Source organism: Pleurodeles waltl, chromosome 7 (assembly GCF_031143425.1).
Source record: "Pleurodeles waltl isolate 20211129_DDA chromosome 7, aPleWal1.hap1.20221129, whole genome shotgun sequence".
NCBI classification, from domain to species: Eukaryota; Metazoa; Chordata; class Amphibia; order Caudata; family Salamandridae; genus Pleurodeles; species Pleurodeles waltl.
The window spans coordinates 426,740,171-426,764,244 of NC_090446.1; the positions used below are offsets into that span (position 1 = coordinate 426,740,171).

Sequence of the window (24,074 nt, forward strand, 5' to 3'; positions counted from 1 at the left end):
TCCGTGAAAAAAAGTCGGATAAAAATCACAGCAAAAACTCACTTTTAGAGGACGAATTACTTTTTTGCATGAAAAGTCTTTGCAAAAACATTTTGCACTACATGTTTGTAATCTTCAGAGCATGAAGCAAAATTTTATGCAGTGCAACCCCTACTCTGAAACTAGTTCTCTTGCATTAAGTTCCAGATATCATGGTCTGATTTGCTCCCACTACAAATCTACTGTTTTGCAGCTCCACAAATTAAACAGAAAAATAGACTGAAGTTTTTTCTCCAGTGACCGTGAGCTTTCGGAACACGTTGCCTGTTGCTCTTCGTCTGCAGGCTTCGTTTTTATTGGGCTCGCCACATATTCATTTTACTCAAGTAGAGTAGATTCGAGTTAGGGGCCTTTGTTTGTGATGTTTAGTGAAGGCTGGGAAATATATTGTCATTTTCTTCGCATGTTTTTATATTCATTGCCCAATTTATGTTTTGTTATATATAGTTTGTAAATTCAGATTGCTGATCCACAGCGTTATGTGTTGTTTAGTTTGATTCACATGGAAACATTGAAATGGAAAATGTAATGTATTTTTCTTTTCACATATCGTAATGAAGTGCATATGTCCAATACTGCATATGTGATACATTTGTAGATTTCCTTCAAATTCTGTATTGTAACACATTTAGGCAAGCACTGGATCTTAACAAATCACCATAGGATTGCCAGATTACAAAGCTGCAATAAAATGGTCTGTGAAACAAGTTAAATTGGTTTAATCGAAGAAGGTTGCCAACTGTCATCAAATCCCAATGGACACTGAATATGGTGGTGTGAGTACTAGAGTCCTTCTTCACTAATTCTGAACCTCTCTTTCTAGTGCCGTTTTTACAATTAAACAGGTGTATGATAGACAGGGACGTGATATGGGTAAAACGGGGCAACCTCAATTTGAATGCTGTGAAATTCTCAGGATATGTCAGTAAACAGAGACAAGCCAGTCCCCTAAACAACACACAACAAACCTTTATCTCAGTACGTCTGAAGAGGTCATGCATAAAATCTATAGTCCAGACTTACTAAACTTTTTCACTGGAGACTGGGCAATACAAAGTTGTGCAAACAGCAGGGACACACGATTTTCATGCGCAAAAGCAAAAGCTAAAGCTTTTTTGTGCCAGAAGTTGACCCTCACATGGTGTCAAGTGATTTTGTGCTAGCCCCGTATGAAAGGTGGTGTGTCGGAGCAGAAAACAGCAAAAGCCATCAATTTTGGTGCAAAGGTAGGTCTTCTAAAGCAGCATGATCTGGATTCACACCAGATCCCAATGCCAGGTCAAACTGGGGGGAGCAAAGAGTTGATTGGTATATTGCCAAATATACTTATGTTTGACGTGGGATGACTCCAGTGCAGAGGTCTACTCATAGAAATCCATACTGGAGGGACTTACTTTGAGAGCAAATACTATGCTAGATATTGTTATGTCACCTTTGCACCATTGCACAAGGCTGAGGGTCTGAGAGAACAGACATTTTAGGGGTGAGCACCACCTATTATGTCATCGGCGGGTGAAATCTGGAACTAATCTATTATTTGCCTCCCCACAACACAGCATTACAATTTTTCATGCACTGCTCTGGTGAAAAATTGTCGATCTGAGTAACAGGTTGAAAGCTCACGCAAACAGAAGGTAAAAGGATGAAACAAGCATGTTTTTTAGTCCCACTTAGAGACAAATGGTTATACTAAGATGCTGCAAGATGAGGTGGTAATGCTGGGTGTACAATGGGTTTTACAAAAAGGGTTTTACAAAAAGCAGTTGAAATTGTGCATCACTTTTGGTAATCAATTCTGATTTTGTGGACCAACCTATCTACTAATAGGTCAGGTCACAAAATTTCCAATGGCAGTTGATTGTGATCCAACCTAACTCATTGATATTTATCAGGTAGGTGCCACATTGCACCAATTCCAATTGGAGGCCATTGTGGGGATGGTGCCCTGCTAAGGTTAGCAGACCACGATGTCTGTATTTGCCTACAAATAAAGCAAACCTTCTTTTAATGCAGCCCGTTTTCCTTAAACTAAAAAGGCTGTGTTTAAAAATAAAAGTTTACTTTAAAAAAAAAATGTTTCTTGAGATTTGGCATTGGTCCCAATTTTTTTTAACATTCATAAAGAGTACCACTTCCTTTTGCAAATGAGTTACACCCTCCTTTCAAGTGTCAGTAAATGTTCAGTGGTTTGCAACCAGACTTTAAGTCACTACCATTGATGCATCTGATGCCAAATCACAGTTTGGAAGAAATACCCTGAACAACCCCCTCCAAACTGTGATTTAGTGTGCATTTCTAAACCCGTTGTGAATATTTTTAAGCTTTTACCGAATCGCGAAATGCATTTAGTAAATACCAAAAAGCCATTTTATTGACGCAAACCCTCTGATTTTGCGAATTGGAGGGTTTGCAAATACAAAATGGCTTAGTACAGCTGGCCTTAACTTCCAAAAATGTCAGGTTTACCAGTGGGTGAAATGCCTGCATGGCCGTGCCAGAATGGTTTACTGGCATGTGACGATTCATACTCAAGGCTTACAGGTATTTCAAGCCTATGAGCTTCTCTGCATTTCTTATAGTTTCCCACATTGCCTTTCTACAAGTGGTTTGCAGTCAGAAAAGGCAACTGTTCTGAAGACTGTTAGGTTTTTAACTATAAAGTTTGCCACATGTTTGACAAGGGAGATGTAGCAGGAAGGGGGCTGTAACTTTCCACTTCTAAATGTCTAGAGAAACTGTATATGCTCAGTAGAGATTTCCTCTAAACATATATAGTACATGAAAATATTTACCTCCTAGTAAGGAGTCCTACCTTTCTGAAGTCTAGACAGGCAGTGATGGGATAAGAATCAGGGAGGACAACTCTGCCTTACCAATAGGAAGTAGGATACAAGACACTTTTACATTTAATGGTGTGATTCAAAAAAGGCAAAAGGGCAAGACAGGCCCAATTTCAAGCCATGTGTGGTCTCTCTCGAGTTGACTGTCAACCTCTGCTAAATGTTTCCAATGCACTTTCTATAGTGATGTAGATTAAGCAAGAAAACAGACTTTCTGAAAAATGGGGTTCGTTGTGGAAAGTTCAAGGTGATAAACCTATTCAAACCTCTATATAAAAAATGTAAATCAATAAATATGTATTTCAAGCTTTAGATACTAGGAGCTCTTCAATGGATATCCCCAACAAGGAATGGCATTGGCAGACAAAGTCATCTCTCTCCCACTTAGTTATTCATGATATCTTATGTGCCTGTGTCCTGGAAGGTAGTAAGGATGTACCCTTATGTTCAGCTCACCAGGATGTGAGTTTTTCAACACAATCAGTGTCGTTCTCAGGATTGTTTCAAAGCTTATAAGAAATACATAGGAAGTTTTGCGAAAGCAGACTGAGCAAAAGCATGTGTTGCAGGGAATCTACTGGGTGCTTAAAAAGTTTTTAAAGCTTCTCAGAAACAAACTTAGCTGAAATTATTGGGAAAGCAATATAGGCATCCCTGGCAGCGTTTTTCTCAAGATACTTTATAAATATCCCCCACCTGAGCCTATTGGAGGACCATGACAGACTGCAGAAACGTCTGAAGGAAGGTATGCTTGAGGGGGGCTACGGGATATGTAAGGTCCATCAACTTCAAGCACCCCAGGAAGTCACTGCAGAACTTGGAGGCGGTTCCTCAAAAGTGAACTTCTGGAGAAATTAGTAGACAGATATTATAAATGGGCAACTCTAGGCAATACTCAGAAAATGCTCTCACGGGATTATTAGCAAAATCCTTGAGATGGACATTTTCAGAACCTAATGGGATGTCCTGAAGAGCTCCTCAAGAATGTGAAATGTTAAACCTGACTGCAAAGTAATTTCAAAAAGATTATATCGTGGTAAACGTGGTCCTCCAAAACTCCAATTAAATGTTGCTGGAAATGGTCCTCTGCTTCAGCAGGAATGGTGTATGAGTTCATCCCAATGTGAGCAGCCCCTGTTCTTCATTCTTTCGCCAGTTTCTGTTCTTCCTTCTTCCAACACTGGGACCTCAACCTAAAAGACAATAGGAGCTGTTTTTGTCATCCGTGCAAGTGAACTGTGCTCAGAGTAGTACCAACGTTAGCAGTGACACCGAACGCACTTGGCTTCATATGATAATTGTCCTTATCCACACTAATACAATAATCTGCCTGCCACAGTTTTCCGCTATAGGAATGTCGATAAAGGTTGAGAGTTTATAATAGTTTGGTTAATTGACACCGGGAGGTTGTAATCTACATAAACGGCTTCTTCCTCTTTTTTGCGTTTTAAAAATTAATGTTCAACCAGACTTGCTTTTTACCTCGTTTTTGTTTCTCAATATTCTCGTAATCCGGTGTGTCATCGTCATCAGTCTCATGGTCACTGGTGTCATCTACAAATATATGCACAAGTTACTACAGTCCTTTGCATGGAAGCATACTGTCTTGTTAGCACACAGAGATAACACAAATACTGCAAAGGAATGGTGGCCAGAGTGGGCAAGAAGCAGAAATAGATAGAAGACTCAGTAAAATCAAAGGTTATGGATCGAAAACCGAAAGCGAGTTTTTTTTAATGGTTGAACTTATTTCAAATATTCATACTGTAAATTTGGTTCCACCATAGGCAGTTAGGCCCGTATTTATACTCCGTTTGCGCCGAATTAGCATCGTTTTTTTCGACGCAAATTCGGCGCAAAACTAACGCCATATTTATACTTTGGCGTTAGACGCGTCTAGCGCCAAAGTATTGGCAAATAGCGTCATTTTTTTGCGTGAACGCCTTCCTTGCGTTAATGAGATGCAAGGAAGGCGTTCCCGTCTAAAAAAATGACGGCGACGCAAATGCGTCATATTTATACTCCCGGGCAAAAATCACGCCCGGGAGTTGGCGGGTCAAAAAACCCCGCATTTGCGCCACTATTTAACGCCTGGGTCAGGGTAGGCGTTAAGGGGCCTGTGGGCTCAAAATGAGCCCACAGGTGCCCTCCCCTGCCCCCAGGGACCCCCCCCTGCCACCCCTGCCCACCCCAGGAGGACACCCAAGGATGGAGGGACCCACCCCAGGGACATTCAGGTAAGTTCAGGTAAGTATAATTATTTTTTTTTTTTTGGGTGGCATAGGGGGGCCTTATTTGTGCCCCCCTACATGCCACTATGCCCAATGACCATGCCCAGGGGACACAAGTCCCCTGGGCATGGCCATTGGGCAAGGGGGCATGACTCCTGTCTTTACTAAGACAGGAGTCATGAAATGGAGTCTGGGCGTCGTAAAAAAATGGCGCAAATCGGGTTGAGGCGATTTTTTTGCCTCAACCTGACTTGCCCCATTTTAAGACGCCCTAACGTCATTTTTTCCCAACGCCGGCGCTGCCTGGTCTACGTGGTTTTTTTCCACGCACACCAGGCAGCACCGGTCTGCTTGCGCCGGCTAACGCCATTCCATAAATACGGCGCCCGCATGGCGCTTCAGAATGGCGTTAGACGGCGCTAAATTTTTTGACGCTAAACTGCGTTAGCGCAGTTTAGCGTCAAAAAGTATAAATATGGGCCTTAGTGTGTTAAATAAAGATAAAACGATTGCACTTTTATTTCAGGGTAGTAAGCATAAACGGGTGATGAAGTAAAATAAATCCAAAAATGGGTGTCAATGAGATTAACCAAGCGCAGCGCCCTATGACTATACCAATTACTAGCGAATGGTAAAACCGATATCTTGAAATAAACGTTTAAGGCATGGTTGAATATTAAGTAAATTGTCACTGATAGACGTAATAATATCAATACAGATGAAAGGGTTTGAAAATGTAGGATGTAATATTAGAAGAAGAGGGGTGGATTTATAAACGGAAAATTGCAGGATGGGGGTTATGTCTAAATGAGTGCATGTAAGAAGAGAAATCAATCACACCTTGGGCCTTCCAACATGCACTAAATAGGAGACTATTTGGTCTTTTGGGTCTTCCTGGGTAACCCTCTTCCAACTTCATATCTCTTGGGCTAAGCTTTTTGTAAACATAAGATGTTTTGGTGACTGAGTTCAGCACTCTATTTTGACCTTTCTTGGTCATTGTACTTGTTTCATGATGTCTGTGATCATCATTTTTTAGGCTCTTGGTTTTCTGTTGTCTAGACATATTGGTTCAGAAAATGTATCTCCAAGTAGTGTCAACAGTCAATCCCAAAACAATTTTGGCATCACTATCAAATTAATTAGGACCATTACACTCCCTTTGCTGCCGTTTATAGCTTGTATTGCAAAATTTTTACTAAGGTTGCGGAGGATGTCCCTAAGTGGCAGAAGAATGCAAAGCACATAAATGTATTATAGTGTCCTGTCTGTAAAACAAGCATTACAAACAAATTACATTGGCCACCTAAGCAGCCTTGTTAGGGAAAACCCTCAGCCCAGTGTTTATTGCTTTAGTAACCATTCTCAACTCTCTTGAAAAGAAATATCCCTCATTCAAGAAATCGCCACATCCCATCAGAGCATGAAACACCACATACCCAACAAAATCCCCTCCATCACAATAGGAAATACCGTAGTTATTGTCACTGATATCCGCTGATTCCTTCTTCTCGGGAACATTAACATACTCCAGGCTGCCCCCTATCGAGAAAGGATAAGTGTGAGCAGGTGAGGCCGAGAATGACAAATAGCTACTGAAGAATAAAGGTGATATCAGGGTCACAAAAAAGCAGGTGGATTGTACAAGCGTAAGGACAGACAGGTCACAGGTGAACACAGGTAAGAGGATGCCTGGGATCAGAGAAGAAGTGAAGATTATATATGAAAGGAATAAGTTTGACTTCAGAAGCAAATGGGTTAAAGTAATGAATAGAGAGACGGCAGAGAGAAACATATTTGGACACAAAGACAGCTAGCTCTGGCAAATCAAGAGGTCTTGCCAGTGAAACCCACTGGCTTTGGAAGACTTTTTTTAGTTAATTTGATTTTTGCTTCACGAAAATCCATTCACAGATGAGCACTTTACATAGTTGCTCACCTGCGGTGGCCATCTTTGATTTTTTTTTTTATGCTTTCAGAAAATCCTCTCAAAGTTGGCCACTGTGGACACCCACGTATGCTAGACTCCCACCTTTGAATACGTTTTTTAAAAGCAGAAGTAATTAAAAGACACGTGCTGCACATGCATACATATGCTCACTCACTGTATACAGAAAATTATTTTTTATTTTGAGAGTAAACAATGGTTCCAAGTATTGAACCGGAGTATGTAGAACATAAACAGCCAACTTGTGTTTTGTCCCTTCCCTTTACTCAATCCAAGACTACGGAATCTTCGTATCTATCTATACTACAAGATAACGTACACTCACTCAGTTTGTCCTCAGTATGAATTTTGCCCAAATGGGAAGGGGTTTTCCTATTTTTGAAGACAACTGAGTACTTCGAATCTACCCACCTACAAGAACCGGCGACCTCTGGAACGCTCACTCGTTTTTCACTCCACATACTATATGCTAGCTCACTGGTATCCATTTTTGTATTCCGTCTCGCTGGGCTGAACAGTATACTCTGATTGCTGGTTATTTGTGCCGCCTGATGACCTCGCTTCGGAGGGAGAAGTCTGTTCCCTATGACGCTCCGCGTCTCTACTGACTTCCCCTCCATCACTGGCATCACTTTATTTCCATTGGCTCCTGTGAGCCAGGGTTAAACCAACTATAAATACATTGTAGGTGTAACACCCCTATCAACACCTTTTTGTTGGTAGTGGCCGCACTTCCGTTAGCCCACGGGCGCAACACTACATCCTTCCCAAAATTTCCCAACAAATAAACAAAAACAACACAACTAGATTAAAGGCAAAGTCTAATAATGAAACAGCTCGTTTGACTTACAGTAGGAAGTCACGTAACTTCGTCAAGTGTGCAGGGTTGCTTCTCAGGTGGTATCTTGATCGGGAATTTCTTCCATTGAATGATTTGGTGTCCCTGGGACTAGTGTCAGAGTTACTGTCATGTCTCTCGCATATGCTTTCTGTATTGTTTCGGGCTGGGTTGATCGAGCGTTGCTCCAGCTCCTCATCCTCTTCAGACCCATCCATTTCTGTTGCTGGGGCGTTATGTTCTGGACTGACGTCAGGTACCTCTTGTGGAGCTTGAAACCTCTTGAACCAGGATATGTTCCGTGTAACTTGTTCAGGCCCTCTCTTTGCCACAATCATTGATCCTTGACGACTAGTAACTATCCATGGTTTGTCCTCGAAAGGCAGACAAAATTTGCTCCCTGGGAACCAGTCCCTGATAAGTACAGCATCTCCTGCTTGGATGTCTGAATGACGTGCTCTCCTGTGTCTGCTCGCCATATCATTTGACTGTTTCCTCTTGGTATATTCTTTTCTTTCATTTATGGGATTCGGCTTCCAGGATTCATGATGGGGTATGACATCGGTCACTACTCGATCCATTGATAGGTGACCAGGAGCTACTCCAGTGGTAGAGTGGGGTGTCATATGGTAATCACGGAGAAAAGAGTAAGCAGCTCTTTCTGGTGCTTCATTAATGGCCAGCGCAATTCGAACTATCTTATTCAATGTCCTCATAAATCTTTCAACTTCCCTGTTGGCTTGAGGCCATCTGGGAGTGATCTTCCTGTGCTTAATGCCGAGTGATCGTAGGTATTCTCCAAACTCACTTCCATGAAACGGCGGTCCATTGTCAGTCTTGACTTCTCTTACTAGCCCATGAGAAGCAAATATTTTTCCATCTTTGAGATTACTTCGGACGCTGTTAAGGTTCGGACTACGTTTACCACTGGGTATCGAGAATAGTCATCAATCATGACCATCAGATGATCTCCATTAGGCAGACTTCCGAAATCAAGACTGGTAGATACCCACGGTTTGTGGGGTCGTTCCTCGGTCTCAATTGGGACTGGTGTGTTGGGTATCCAGTCGTTTGGCACCAGTGGCATGAACGTGTTAACTCCTCTACCTTTTCATCCATCTGTGGGAACCATACCTTTGAGAGTAAACAATGGTTCCAAGTATTGAACCGGAGTATGTAGAACATAAACAGCCAACTTGTGTTTTGTCCCTTCCCTTTTCTCAATCCAAGACTACGGAATCTTCGTATCTATCTATACTACAAGATAACGTACACTCACTCAGTTTGTCCTCAGTATGAATTTTGCCCAAATGGGAAGGGGTTTTCCTATTTTTTAAGACAACTGAGTACTTCGAATCTACCCACCTACAAGAACCGGCGACCTCTGGAACGCTCACTCGTTTTTCACTCCACATACTATATGCTAGCTCACTGGTAGCCATTTTTGTATTCCGTCTCGCTGGGCTGAACAGTATACTCTGATTGCCGGTTATTTGTGCCACCTGATGACCTCGCTTCGGAGGAAGAAGTCTGTTCCCTACGACGCTCCGCGTCTCTTCTGACTTCCCCTCCGTCACTGGCATCACTTTATTTCCATTGGCTCCTGTGAGCCAGGGTTAAACCAACTATAAATACATTGTAGGTGTTGCCGTGGCAACACCCCTATCAACACCTTTTCGTTGGTAGTGGCTGCACTCCCGCTAGCTCACGGGCGCAACACTACAGCCATCTTGGAATGGTTGAAAAATAAATTTAAAGATGGCCTGCCTATATGTGGCAGACAGCAGAGAAGGCGTAAGGCAGCTGGGGGCAAGGTGTGGGAGCTGTACAGGTTGGTTTTAAATAAAAAGAGTGTGTGGGAGGGATAGGAGGTGCAGGGAGAGAGGAAGGAGTACAATTGTGATTCATTTACACTGAAATCAAGTTCTAACATCAGATATGTAAGGACACAAACCATCCAAACAAAACACAATGAGACCAAACTGCTCCTTGGAGTGACAAAACAAACACAAGAATAGGGAACAAAGACATCAAAACGGGAGCAGGGAAATGAAAGAGACAAAAAGGCCATTTAATCATGAAGGCAGGGCTGACCCATGTGAAAGCTGAATCACATACTGCTAAACGTGCAGTGATTAATAGCTGAGAATTAACATGAATTATGCTAAAATAGTGAAATAAAGTATTTTGAAAAATGTGCCCACCTATGTGGTAATCATAACGTGTTCAACATTACTAAAAATAATACTAACTGTTTAGAAATAATATTCACATGCATAACAAAATGTATTATTGGATCATATTAACATATTAATGAAATGTTTTGCTTAAAATTACTAGGCATGGAGTAATTGTGAAATAATGGGCCTAGTCGACAAGGTCTCATGTTAAGCCTCATGGCATAAATAATTGTTCATAAATGTTCTTCTATCTCAGCAGAATTCACTCTTGTTCATTGTTCCTTGTTCACACAGTGCTGATCAAAATGTGATATTTCAACGTTGAACAAAGTGATTTCTCAAGCTTTCTTGTGAGAACCATGTGCTGTAATTCTATGTCCTGACCATAGATACATTTGTATCTTTTGTGCATGAGAAACTGATGTTCCCAGGACGTGACCATGGTACTACTGACTGGAGTAAGGTTTGCAACAAAATGTTACCTGACTACAACTGGTCATGGGAATGGGAGAAGAGGATACAATCACAGATGTGTGAAAGACTGTTGAACTATATCACATATTTGGAAATGAATGTTTATTGGTTCTGCCGAGAACAACTGATGGGCTGACCAATGGGAAACCAAGAAGTTGCTTTTGAGGATTTGATTCACCCCGACTGCACTTACCAGTAGCATCACTTTTCCTTAGAACTACTGTTGTTATTACAACTAATATCCTGTTGTCAATGTTATTGATGATGTGGTTTCCTGTAATTTGATGCCCTTGCTAAGTTGGTTCAGTTAGTTTAGAGCCCACCATGGCTGAGCCAATCCCCTTCACTTCCCCTTACCAATGAAGACTTAACAGATGGCCCACTGACAAATAATTTTCTGCTTGCTGATCCATTTGGGAGATGTATGACAGAATGCAAATGTTATTATTGTAGATTTTTGTTATTTCTTTCAAGTACCAACCGCTATTTTGTTAGTACCCTAGCCAGATGTTTTCCAAATTATGTTTTTGTAAATTTTCTTATTTGCATGAAGCCCAAACATGCCATTCGAATTATAGGATTAGTGAGTGTGTCACTGTTACAATAATTGTGATCAACAAGGGATTGCTCTTATTCATCTGTTAACAAAGGTATGCCATTTCTCTCACGCAGTTATTGTTAGTTTGTATAGTAACCCTTGAATGTTTAATGCTAAACGCATTATCTAAATTGAGATTCTTCTGTGGTTTTGGTCAGCCTGTGTTGTTTGTAAATGCATATCATTTGGTGCTGAGATCGATTTACATAATAATAGCATTGTTAATCTAGGGAATTAAACTTTCTAACTTTACTAAAAGGTGTAGTTATTCATGACCACAGTGGTCAAGGTGCGTGAAGTTTACTGACTCAAATGTCCCAGTAACGATTTATTGAACTTGTTGTCCTGTTGCTGGTTAAGGTCACAAGTGAGATTTATGTCCATGGTAGATCACTCTTAGTGGAATCAAAAGGTTCATCAATCCTCTAACGTGTCCCCTTATCAATAAAATATAAAAGATCAAGTAAGATCAGACACGCTCACACCCAAAGCCACTCTATCTATTCTATTTTTTACAACAGGTCTTTGAAACCTAAAATGATACTTAAAAAGGTAGTCAAGACACAACAACAGTCAGATTGACATAGTGAAAATGAGACAACCCAGGACAGAGATGGTCAGGAGAACACATTGGATAGGAGCTTCTCAGGAGGCCGAGCTGGACATAGATGACAGAAAACTGTTTGCCTCACCCAAGGAATCTCTTTGTTGTTCTGGAACATTCTGATAATCTTCTGTAACTAACGTCAAACACAAAGAGGAGGAGAACATTAATTTAGACCAAACAAATCTTCTAGATTTCTGTCTTCGCTACTCATGAATTGAAGGGGCCTGTCTGGAACACTCAAATACCAGAACACAGGACTATACTATACAGATGAATAGGCATGAATGTATACCCATGTCCACTTGCCAACAGACAGACCAGCATACCAACAGGAATAAAGGCACAAATGCACAGAGAATTGCTGTGAGTCACAAATGCACACAGGTCCTTTGCACATAGGTTACAGACACACAGGTACTCATGCACACATATATGCACCTACATATAATACATGTTCATTCAATTCTTGTCCTTTTGATTTACAAAAACATTTCTGCTTTGGAATGGAATATGTCAAGGCCCATACCAACACACTCCATGCCGTCAATTTTTTTATATGTACTTATACAGTGTACTTAGGATCCTTACTTTATGCTGTACGTCTTTGGTGTATTCATGCTTATTATGCAACTGTATGTCACTAGCAGTGTGAAGGGGCTTCAGGGCACAAGCCAGAGCATTGCAAACCAATTAAATAGCATAGCAATTAAGTATGTGTCTCCTTAGTACTAACATACTCAGGGTTGCTACATTACTCCATGTAAGCAAACACTATGGTACATATTTATGAGAGGGTTGCACCATGCTTGCGCCAAGCAATGCAGTACATGCTTGGTCCAAACCTATAAGTCATATTTTTGAAGCCATACAACGCTACTTTGCGCAACACTAAACGGTCTTAAAAATATGAAGTAATGCAAGGCAGTGCTAATGGTTTGTATTACTATGCGCAAAAGGAGGTGCTCCATGGGTTTTGTGTGGGAGTTCCCACGCAACTCCCATGGTTTATGATGCATTCCCAGATTTACAAGACCTTGCAAACTTGGGAATGTATCAAAAAGATACACCTCCCAAAGGGAGGTATAACAAGGATAAATATCTTTATTTTTCCTTGTTGTTCCTCTTTCTCTTGCATTCTGCAGTACACGTAGAAAGAAGAAAATGCCATCCCAGGATTGTTTTGTGCAGGAAGCTGCCCCTTTCGGCACAAAAACAATCCTGTTTAAAACACAGGCACCCTTGCACCATGGTGCAAGGGTACCTGCTTTGACACTAGGCTGCCAAAAGGGGGCCAGTGCAAGGCTTACGAAGATTCACCTGCAAGCCTCCAGTTAAAATCTTAGGCCCATATTTATACTTTTTTTAGCGCCGCATTTGCACCACGTTTTGACGCAAAGGCGGCGCAAACTTACAAAATACAATTGTCAAAAAGTGACGCAAAAGCGGCGCTAAAAAAGTATAAATATGGGCCTTAGTATGTTCTTCTTTATGTTGACAATTTGACTTCTTTTTCCTCCCTTCATTTTTGCAACTGTATTTAAAACAGAATCAAACTTTTCGCTCAACTTTTTTACTTCCCCTGGATCTCAAGGTTTTCGTTAGCCTATAGTTACATTTCCCCAAAAACATGATGTATGCAACACAATATATCGCTATAATGGGCCATAAGAGAAAAAATGGTGCTGAGCCACTATGAAGTTACTTAGATATTTCAGTCTGACAATGATGTGCTACACACAGGGAATGCAGCAGTAACTAACTGGCTCCAAACAGTTCCCTGTGAAGACAGGACTGCCTCATCAGCACAGTGTAGTAGCTAGACTGCACACATAATGCATGCCCGTCGTGATGTTTTAGTCTTAAAGTGCAAAATTTCACATACCATACCCACGATTTTGCATTCTATAACTCCGAAGTATTTGTTATGGCATATGCCATGGCATTATGTTATTTCACTATGTCAAACCTATAAAAAAAGCATTGGGAATGCTTTCTCTCTGTTTCATACTTACATGCAGATGACAGACTAGCACTTTTCCCACTTTCCAATGGCGTTGATTGCGAGATAGATGTGTCGGGATTATCAGGTAACACCTCTCTAGGATTGGAATGGAGTTAAGGATTAAAATCTAGTCCAGTAAAATAGAAATATATAGCACTGCCCCATAAACGGGCCGTTAGACATACCGACCCTCATCACAAGTGGTGAGGAAATCCTGCTCTGGACCTTAATGCAAGTTATTGGCCAAATCCGGATGACAGGAAATGCAGTACTTCTGCGACCTCTGGGACTTCTCCACACACATTTTAACAGAGAAAGTCTAGCAGAATATGTACGTGAAAAGCTATCTCAAATGTCGAATCTAATTAAGGAACTAAGCAAGGGAACGCTGATTTCCCCATTCCTAAGGGGGAAACCTTGATTGCTATGGTAATTTTTCTTCCCGCAATTACAAACCTAACAGTATTGTCCAGTTCAGGCATGGCATTATCATAGTGGTGTACTGCATTACCCATATTTACCTAAAAATCATTCTCTACCAGCAGTGACCTGGAAGAACCATTCTCTGCTACGGTTCAAGATAAAACAAGTCTCCAGGCAAATACTTTTTTAGGACCCTCTCCTGATACACACACACGGACTTCTACCAAATCGCCTACATTCAGTCCTGCCATGATTGAGAGATGAATTCAGTGTTAATATTACACACACTTAGTAGGGCAAGCAAATGGTTAGTCCAATAAGGGGAGGAGGGAGCCTGGAGTCAGGCTGATGGAAAAAGAATAAAAAAGATGCATGTATGTGTCTACAAAAGATCCGAGATTCCCGTTTTAGGAAGGAGGGACCAAGTTGAATGATTCAAGGGAAATGTATTGACTTTTACTGATTTCTCTACTATTAAAAATCGAATTGAATGCATACTTCAAATTATTAACAGTATTTAAAAAGAATTCGCAATTTATTAATTTCAATATTTTTTTTTGATTTAAGATATTATTAATAATACAGAATGTACATAAGTTGAGTGGACAAGTTAGACCATGAACTTTCAGGGCCTACTTCACAAAAGGAACTTGTGGCGGAGGGCTCACAGTCGTGGGGAAGTCTCAGCACTGTGGGGAGAGGTGGGGGGGGGATCTCCTCCATGAGAACGGAGGCCCTTTGTGAATCAGGCCTTCAGTCTCCGAGTTGTCCTAGCTTTCCCCTTAAATGATATCAGAATCTGCTTTCCTGCGGTAATGGTAGGCAATGGACAGGTGAAAATAGGAAGTCCACAACTTCCACATACACAACAGAGATTTTTCCACAAGGTGGCGCATGCCAAGCCTGCATCTTTAAAAAAGATGACACTGTAAGGGCAATCAATTGCCTCCTAGGTGGTAGTACTGCATTCCCTTCATGCAATAGCGCTTTTTAGTGGATGTATAATATGAGGATTTACTAGTTATATAAAGCAGTCTAACAGTGGCATCCATATATTCAGTTGTTCTAACTACTTCATTTTCTCAAGTAAGTTCCTTTTTGTGCTGATTACATATAAATCCATGTTGTCTCATCCTCCTAGTTTTCTAGAGCAGCAGTTCTTATCCTTGGATTTGCGGACCCCAGGTAGTCTGTGACACCTACTCAGGGTGGATGTGATCCTTTAGAAAATTAAACAGTATTAGCAGAATAATAAAGTATCTATACATAAAAATGCAAAATATACAATTTTAAATTTGAAACAGACTGTAAATGTGAAGAGATTTGAAATTGGGTGCCAAAAATACTGTTGGTTGCCTTAGGCACAATCAATCAATCAAACTTTTTTAAGCGCTACTCACCCATAGGGTCTCAAGGTGCTGTGGGCTAGGTTCTCAAGGTTCAGTCGAAGAGCCAGGTCTTGAGGTGCTTCCTGAATTGAGATAGTGATGGTGACTGTCTGCGGTGGAGAGGTAAGGTGTTCCAACATTTTGCCACAAGGAAGGTGAAAAATGTCCCTACAGCTGAGGACTTCCTTATGTGGTGTACGGTGGTCAGCGACTGCTGGGAGGAGTGGAGAGGTCCAGCAGGGGAGTAAAAGGTGGTGGAGTGGTTGAGGTAGCAGGGTCCAAGGTTGTGGAGGCCTCCGTAAGCTTTTACGAGGAGCTTGAAGCTGATCCTCTTCTTGACAGGGAGCCAGTGGAGATCTCTCAGGTGTCATGTGATGTGTTCTTGTTGTGGGATGTTCAGGATGAGTCTAGCAGAGGCGTTCTGGATTTGTTGTAGCTTGCTCAGGTTCTTCTTGGTGGTTCCGGCATAGAGGGCGTTGCAGTAGTCAAGTCTGCCTGTAATCAGGGCATGTGTCACGGTTTTGCGGCAGTCACTTGGGAGCCATCTGAAGACATTCCGTATGAGTCGGAGGGTGTGGAAACAGGTGGAGGTGATGGAGTTGACCTGTCTTGTCATGGTGGGTGCTAAGTCGACGATAATGCCAAAGTTGCGTGCGTGGTCTGTAGGGAGTGGGGACTGTCAAGTGTGGAGGGGCACCAGGAGTCGTTCCAGGCTGAGGAGGAGGGACACAGGATGGGATCTCGGTCTTGTCAGAGTTTAGCTTAAGGCCGCTCTCCTTCATTCAGGCGGCGACTGTTTCCATCCCGTCTTGAAAGTTCTTCTTTGCAGTTGTGTGGTTTTCTGTCAGGGAGATGATCAGCTGGGTGTCATCGTTGTAGGAGACAATGTTCAATCCATAGTGTCTGACGACTGGGGTGAGCAGGGCCATGTAGATGTTGAACAGTCTGGGACTCAATGAGGATCCGTGGGTTCTCCACAGATGATCTTTCTAGCTTCTGACAGGTGTGACAGGAGTGTCTATGCGTCCAGCCTGTCAGGAAGGAGTGTATCCACCGAAGGGACTTGACGCTTATGACTGTGCACGGAGTCTGGTGCATAGGGTGGGGTGGAACACTTCATCGAAGGCGGCCGAAGGGTCTAGTAGGATGAGGGCTGCTGTTTGGTCACGGTCGAGAAGACAGCGGATGTCATCTGTGGCGGCGAGCTGGGCGGTCTCTGTGCTGTGATTAGTCCTGAATCCTGATTGAGAAATGTCTAGGATGTTGTTGTCCTTGATGTGTTATCGGAGATAAGCATTGATTGCTTTTTCGGCGACCGTGGCTGGTAAAGGCAGGAGAGAGATGGGGCAGTAATTCTTGAAATCTGTGGGATCGGCTGTGAGTTTCTTCAAGAGTGGGTGGATGTCAGCATGCTTCTAGTCCTCAGGAAAAGTGGCCGCCTGTAGGGAGCAGTAGATAGTCTTGTGGAGCTCGGGCGCTATCGAGGCACTCGCTTTATTGAAGATGTACTGGGGGCAAGGGTTGGTGGGGGCTCTGGGGTATATGCTGCTCACGATGGAGTGAATCTTGTCTGTCGTGATGGGGGTTCCAGATGTGCAGGAATGGCGGGGTTCAGTGGATCTGGCTTGGGACGTTGTTGGTGACTTCAGAGATTCTTGGGGTCCGAAGCTGTCATAGATATCCTTGATTTTCCGATGGAAGAAGTTAGCTAGTCTGTCGCATAGGTCCTGCGATGGTAGGATGTTAGTTGTTTCAGCTTGTGGTTTGGCAAATTCCTTGATGATGGCAAAAAGCTCTATTGTGTTGTGAGTTGTGATGTTGGTACTATCCTGCGGGGCAGTTTTTCTTGTGGATCTGATGAGGCCATGGTGGGATCTTGTGGCAGATTTGAAGGCTGCAAATTCCTTCGGGATTTGCTGATCCTCCATTTTTTCTCCAGTTTTCTGCAGGTGACCTAAATCCCTGGAGTGCAGGGGTGAACCAGCTGGCTTTCTTAGTGGTGTGTTTCACTGTGGTCATTCAAGTGGGGATAAGGTGTTGGTGCAATCGGTGACACATTGATGGAATTTGCGTGCTGAGGTGTTGGCATCTGTTGAGTCGGGGTTGGCGAGTTGCTGAGGGGGTTGATGAGTTGCTCCTCTGTGGTCTTTTTCCATTTCCTGTGGAGGGAAAGGGCAGTGTCTACGTGAGCTGTAGGTTTGGGGATGGAGAACTGGATGCAGTGGTGGTCAGACCAGTATAGTGGTGTCGTCGATGGTGACACTGCTGCTGGCAGAAAAGATGGAGTTGAGTGTGTGTCCGGCAATGTGCATTCGTGAGGTGACCAATTGCTTGAAACCGATTGTGTCAAGGTTCTTGAGTAGCAAGGAGGTGTTGTGGTCATTAAGGTCGTCGAGTGTTGTAGTTGGTGGAGGGGAGTGCGTGGGAGGGCTATGAGGTCGATGATGGAGTCGTAAAAGGCTGGGTGTGGGCCAGATGGTCTGTAGATCAAGGTGCCGCGGTGGTGGTCTTCGGGGTGAAGTGGACTTGGAAGTGGAGGTGCTCCATGAAGGGGAGTGTTCCTGTGTGTTGATTGATATGCAGAGGGTGGACTTGGGGGCAATGGCTAGTCTGCTGCCTGGTCTGGAAGGTCAGTCTTTTCAGGGCAGTTTGTAGTCGCTGGGGATGGTGATGATGGTGTCTGGTTCAGATGCTGTGTTTGTCCATGTCTCAGAAGTGCTTCAAGTACAGTAAGTACAACAGTACAGCAGTACAAGTATAGAAACAAAAACCTAGTATGGACTATTGGTGGCCTCGTATGCACGGAAAGCATGAGTTTAGAACCAAGCATGAATTAGAACAAGCATGAATTTTGAACCAAGACGGAAAATTTATGTTCTAGATTCAAGCATGCTGCTTTGTCCATTAGAAATAGAATCACATTCCGAAAATCTCCAATCTTCCCATTCAAATTAAACTTTCAATTTTTGTATATTTATTTTCATAATTTGTGTATTTGTTTGATGCATACATCATTCTGCATTTTTGTGTTTTGTTTTGAGATCCAATTCGTAGGAAGTGCTAGTGACGGGTGTTGGACTTGGCCCACTCTGCAGGATCACCCCAAATGTTTTGACTTCACCCCTCCTGTTTTCTGAATTAGTTTTTTGTTTGCATTAGTACTCTGTGCACTTTACAATTGCTAACCAGTACTAAAGTGCTTTTGCTCTCTCCTTAACCATGAAACTATTGGCTTGCAGCTGATTGGCATATTTAATTTACTTATAAGTCCCTAGTACTACTTGTACCTGGGGTTTGTAACTTATATGCTACCAGTGGGCCTGCAGAACTCATAGTGCCACCAACTTAAGTAGCCCTTTAGAACAAGTGTAAGGCCTGCCATTGCAGCATGAAGGGCATTTTAAAACTGCCAATTTGACCTGCCAAAATACATTTTTTGTTAGGTCTAAACCCCCTTTTTTAAAACATATACGTCATGCCTAAGGTAGGCCCTAGGCAGCCCACAAATGCATTATTTTTTAAAGTGTATATGTATTAGTAGTGACAAACTCCTAAATTAGTTTTTCACAACTGCAAAACCTTTCTCTTCTTTTTGATTACATTTGATTACATTATTACATATATTAAGTACTAACTTTTGATTTGGAACAGATAGGATTGTCTAGTTTGGACTCAGATGAATTGTAATTGAAACTTCTTTTTAATAATATAGTCAGATTTTAAGTCACAATTCTGAAAATGCCACTTTTTAAAAGGTTGTGTGAAAGAAACAAGGGGTCTACCCTGATAACTCTACTATACCTGGGTAGAATAAATGTAATCCATAAACATAAATGGTGCAATAGTAGGGAACTTATAAATTGATCATTGGTAATGTACTCTAATTACAACAAAATTATTCTCTTGATTTTTCTGGACATAAAGACCCACAATAACACACATACAACATACATCTAATGTACAGAAAGGCTTACGTAAAACTTATTTATAAACACATATGTACGAACATGTACAGACACAGTCTTCATCAGTCTCCAAAACTAATTGGAGAAACGTGGTCGTCAAACTATGGTAAGACTTTCATCCATATAATAAAAGAGATGGTTGCAAAGGCTATCACATCTTATACATCCGCTTTCCTTGGGCTTTGATTCAACGAAAGATGTGAGTTTAAATCGTGTCTATATGCTAACTATTTTTTGCAACCTCCTTCAGGACTCATGGAGCAATAAAGACGCTCCATCACTGGAACGCAGTAGATTGACTGATGCGCCAGGCTCAATGCTGACCTTCCACAAATTACTATTCTAGATACAGTGGGGCTGCGAGTGTGGATTGTTTCAGATGGACAATGTCTTTATCGCTCCATGAGTCCTGAAGTGGCCGGTAGGTAAAGGGGCTGAAACGCGTCGACCTTTTTGCTAAGGAGGTTGCAGAAAATAGTTAGCAAATAGAGTACGATTTGAGGTCACATCTTCACTTGAATCAAAGCCCAAGGAAAGCGGATATATAAGATGTGATAGCATTTGCAACAATCTCTGTTATGTGGGTGAAAGTCTTAATATATTGTGACAACCACGTTTCTCTAATTAGTTTTGGAGACTGATGAAGACTGTGTCCGTACATGTTTGTACATATGTGTTTATAAATAAGTATTATGTAAGCCTTTGTGTACATTAGATGTATGTTGTATGTGTGTTATTTTGGGACTTTATGTCCAGAAAAATCATGAGAATAATTTAGTTGTAATTAAAGTACATTACCAATGATCAATTTATAAGTTAATTGCGAGTACATTTATTTCTTAATTTGTCTCTACTATTGCCCCATTTATGTTTACGGATTACTTTTTAAAAGGTTGACATTTTCCTGTCCTAACTATTTGGTACCTGCTGCATGTGACCTGGGTCCAAAGATAATGGCTTGGCAGTTGGTCTTTGTGAATTCCTCCCAGACAGTGAGACAAAGGGGAACTAGGTGTTGGCAGGATTTGCCATCCTGCCAGGATGGGTGGGGTGGAGCTGTTTGCTGTGTTTGCACTTACATTTCAAAGGAATGACTTTGACACTCATATAAAGGATCCTGAACCAGTTTTTTCACCCCAGACTACTTGGAGCATTTGTAGAAGAAGGGAAGAACTTTCCAGAACTGAATGTGGGAGGAGCCAGGATGTCACCCCCACTTCAAAGACTGTAACCAGGTAAAAATATTGACTCCTGAACCACCTCTTCAATACAGTCCTAGATCTGTGGACTACAAAGGACTGCTTTGCTCCTCAGAGGACTGCCCTGCTGCTTGAGACCTGCCTTGCTCTCCAGAGGACTGCTCTGCTGCTTGAGGCCTGCCCTGCACTCTGAGAAGGAAGACTGGACCAGCTTCCTTCATCCCAGGCTACTCTGAGTGACTCCAAGGGTCACTTGTCTGATAGCTTGTTTTGAGCTTGACGGACACTACAAGCTCCAGAGGCCTCCCTGAAAATGTTCTACTGTTTGGATTTTTGTTGTTCTGGAATCATTTTATTTATTTAGTATTTTCTCTATTTTCCTAATTTGGTGTGGGATTTTACTTGTGTTGTGTTTTCACATTATTGCTGTTGGAAGTTTGCATACATTCTTTACACTTTGCCTCTAAATTAAGCAAGACCGCTTTTGTACCAAGCTATCAGAGGGTCAAGCACAGGTTAATTTAGTGACTATTGTGGTTCATCCTGACGGGGATTATGGTTGTTGCTTGAGTAGTGTTATCAACCCCTCAATCAATAACCCTTATTTCTGACACCGAGGTCCCCAGCTCCCACTAATGATTTGTTGGGGGTCCATAGAAGTAAAAAGGTTAAGATCCACTGTTCTTGAGCTAAATGCTGCCCACAAATGAAAGGCTGTTTCACAAAGGTAAACATACACATTTGTGTGAGTTTATTCTTTTTCAGCATTCACAAAACTGCCATTTACCACTGCAGAGACTCCGCAGTCGGTGCAGAGAACTTCGGACATAAAAAGATAGGACGTGCCTATCTTTTTATGTGCAGAGTTTTGTGCCTCCACTGTGGAAGTTCTGCAGTCGTAAAGTTACTATTAAAGTTCAGTTTTGGGAATACTGAAAAAGAGTAAACTTACACAAACATGTAAGTTTACCTCACTGAATCAAGCCCTCTATTTATGGGCAGTATTTAGCTCTAGAACAGCAGTTCTTAATAATTTGACTTGTGTGGACCTCCACTGAATCACTGCTGGAAGCCGGGGACCCCGGTGTAAGAAATTGAGCATTGATTGAAAGGTAAGTGATGCAAGCTGTGAGATGATGGGGGAGGGAATGTAATGAGGATGATGAGTAGGCAGGCAGGAGTACGGTGCTGAGGAACAGCAGTGACAGGCAGACAGAGCAGCACGCAGCCTGCATCCTGAGATGAGTTGAGTGAATGATTTGGTCAAGTCCCGGTCCCAATGTTGTGATGTCCCTCGCACGCCTGTGTCTGTGCTGACCAGGAAGGCCAGGACGAGCACTGGTGTTAGGCTGGAGTGAACACAGTGCACAGACACTGCTGACATGATTGGATGCAGGATGTCAAGCAGGACACCAAACCAAAAACCAAGACCAAAAACTGAAAATAAAGAAGAGCAGAGACCAGAGTGCACAAAAGTGTTCGGGAGGTATATGAGAGTGAGCTGGGGTGAGTGGATGAGGCAAAATGGCGAATCCACAAGAGGAGGGCCTGGTTACATAAATGCCTTTACTGCATTCTTACCTGTAGCTCAGCCTATAGCTCTAGAGTGAAGGGGGTGTAGTGCCTCTTGCCCTCAGCCCCTCAGTCAGGCACTGCATGCCTCACTGAAGATCCATCCTGCAGGATTGTGATTGCCCACTATCTTGAGGAGGAACCAATGTGCTCTGCAATCAGTGTGGAGAATTCCACACATAAAAAGAAAGGATAGGCCTATATTTTTATATGAGGAGTTCTCTGCCCCCCTGTGGAGGGTCCACGGTTGTAAAGATGCTTTTAAATTGCAGTTTTGTGACTACCAAAAAAAGAGTAAAACTTAAACAAACCTGTGAATTTACATTTGTGAATTAGGGAAATAGTTGCTTGGCAATATGACTGTAAATTACAGGCAGAGCATTTTTGGAAATAGCAACATGTGCCAATTCTGCCAAATGGATTCCATCCCAGTTATGTTATATTTTGTAGATTCTTTTTGGCACAGCTTATCATTTGTGAAGGTATCTAGGTGCCTGAGCAGGAGTGTAGGTCTGTAGATGCTCCTAGTTGAACATCAAGTTCTTCTTGGAGTATCGGTCCTGATATGTATTGAGAGTTCATTCCAGCTTTTGGCTGCTGTAGGAAGCTGGCCTGGCTTGTAGTGGGTACCAAGGGGTACTTACACTCTGTACCAGGTCCAGTTATCCTTTATTAGTGTAGAAGAGGTGTTTCTAGCAGCTTAGGCTGATAGAAGGTAGCTGTAGCAGAGCAGCTTAGGCTGAACTAGGAGACATGCAAAGCTCCTACTATACCACTGGAGTCATATGCACAATATCATAAGAAAACACAATACACAGATATACTAAAAATAAAGGTACTTTATTTTTATGACAATATGCCAAAAGTATCTCAGTGAGTACCCTCAGTATGAGGATGCCAAATATACACAAGATACATGTACACAATACCAAAAATATGCAGTAATAGCAAAAGGAAGTAATGCAAGCAGTATAAAGTTACAGTAGAATGCAATAGGAGTACATAGGTATAGGGGCAACACAAACCATATACTCCAAAAGTGGAATGCGAACCACGAATGGACCCCAAACCTATGTGAGCTTGTAGAGGGCCACTGGGACTGTAAGAAAACAGTGAGGGTTAGAAAAATAGCCCATCCCAAGACCCTGAAAAGTAGGTGTAAAGTGCACCTATAACCCCCAGAGAGCACAGAAGTCATGATAGGGGGTTTCTGCAAGGAAGACCAACACCAGCAAAGCAACAACAGTGGATTTCCGGACCTGAGTACCTGTGAAACAAGGGGACCAAGTCCAAGAGTCGCGACAATGTCGAGAGTGGGCAGATGCCCACGAAATGCCAGCTGAGGGTGCAAAGAAGCTGCCACCGGATGGAAGAAGCTTTGGTTTCTGCAAGAACGAAGAGGACTAGGAACTTCAGGATGGATGTCCCACGTCATGAAGAAGCTTGCAGAGGTGTTCCCACGTAGAAAGACCGCAAACAAGCCTTGCTAGCTGCAAGGGTCGCGGTTAGGGTTTTTGGATGCTGCTGTGGCCCAGGAGCGACCAGGATGTCGCCACTTGGATGAGGAGACAGACGGGGCGCCCAGCAAGTCAGGGAGCCCTCACAGAAGCAGGCAGCACCTGCAGAAGTACCGGAACAGGCACTTGGAAGAGGAGTGAACCGGAGTCCACCCGAAGTCAGAAAAGGGAGTCCCACGATGCCAGAGAACAACTCAGAAGGTTGTGCACTGCAGGTTAGAGTGTCAGGACCCAGGCTTGGCTGTGCACGAAG

The 24,074-nt window shown here is 42.4% G+C and overlaps 1 protein-coding gene across 5 annotated transcripts in view; it reads right to left on the minus strand.

Moving 5' to 3' along the window:
* Positions 1–635: 635 nt before the first annotated feature.
* Positions 636–24,074, minus strand: part of LAT (linker for activation of T cells) — a 697,198-nt gene continuing 673,759 nt past the window's right edge. For all 5 annotated transcript variants that reach the window (XM_069243937.1, XM_069243940.1, XM_069243936.1 and 2 more), the window contains 5 exons: positions 13,768–13,853; positions 11,841–11,888; positions 6,584–6,652; positions 4,362–4,433; positions 636–4,072 (listed from right to left, as the gene is read on the minus strand). In XM_069243937.1, the coding sequence (XP_069100038.1) occupies positions 4,068–4,072; positions 4,362–4,433; positions 6,584–6,652; positions 11,841–11,888; positions 13,768–13,853 (280 nt within the window). In that variant the 3' untranslated portion in view covers positions 636–4,067. The remainder of the gene's footprint in view (positions 4,073–4,361; positions 4,434–6,583; positions 6,653–11,840; positions 11,889–13,767; positions 13,854–24,074) is intronic.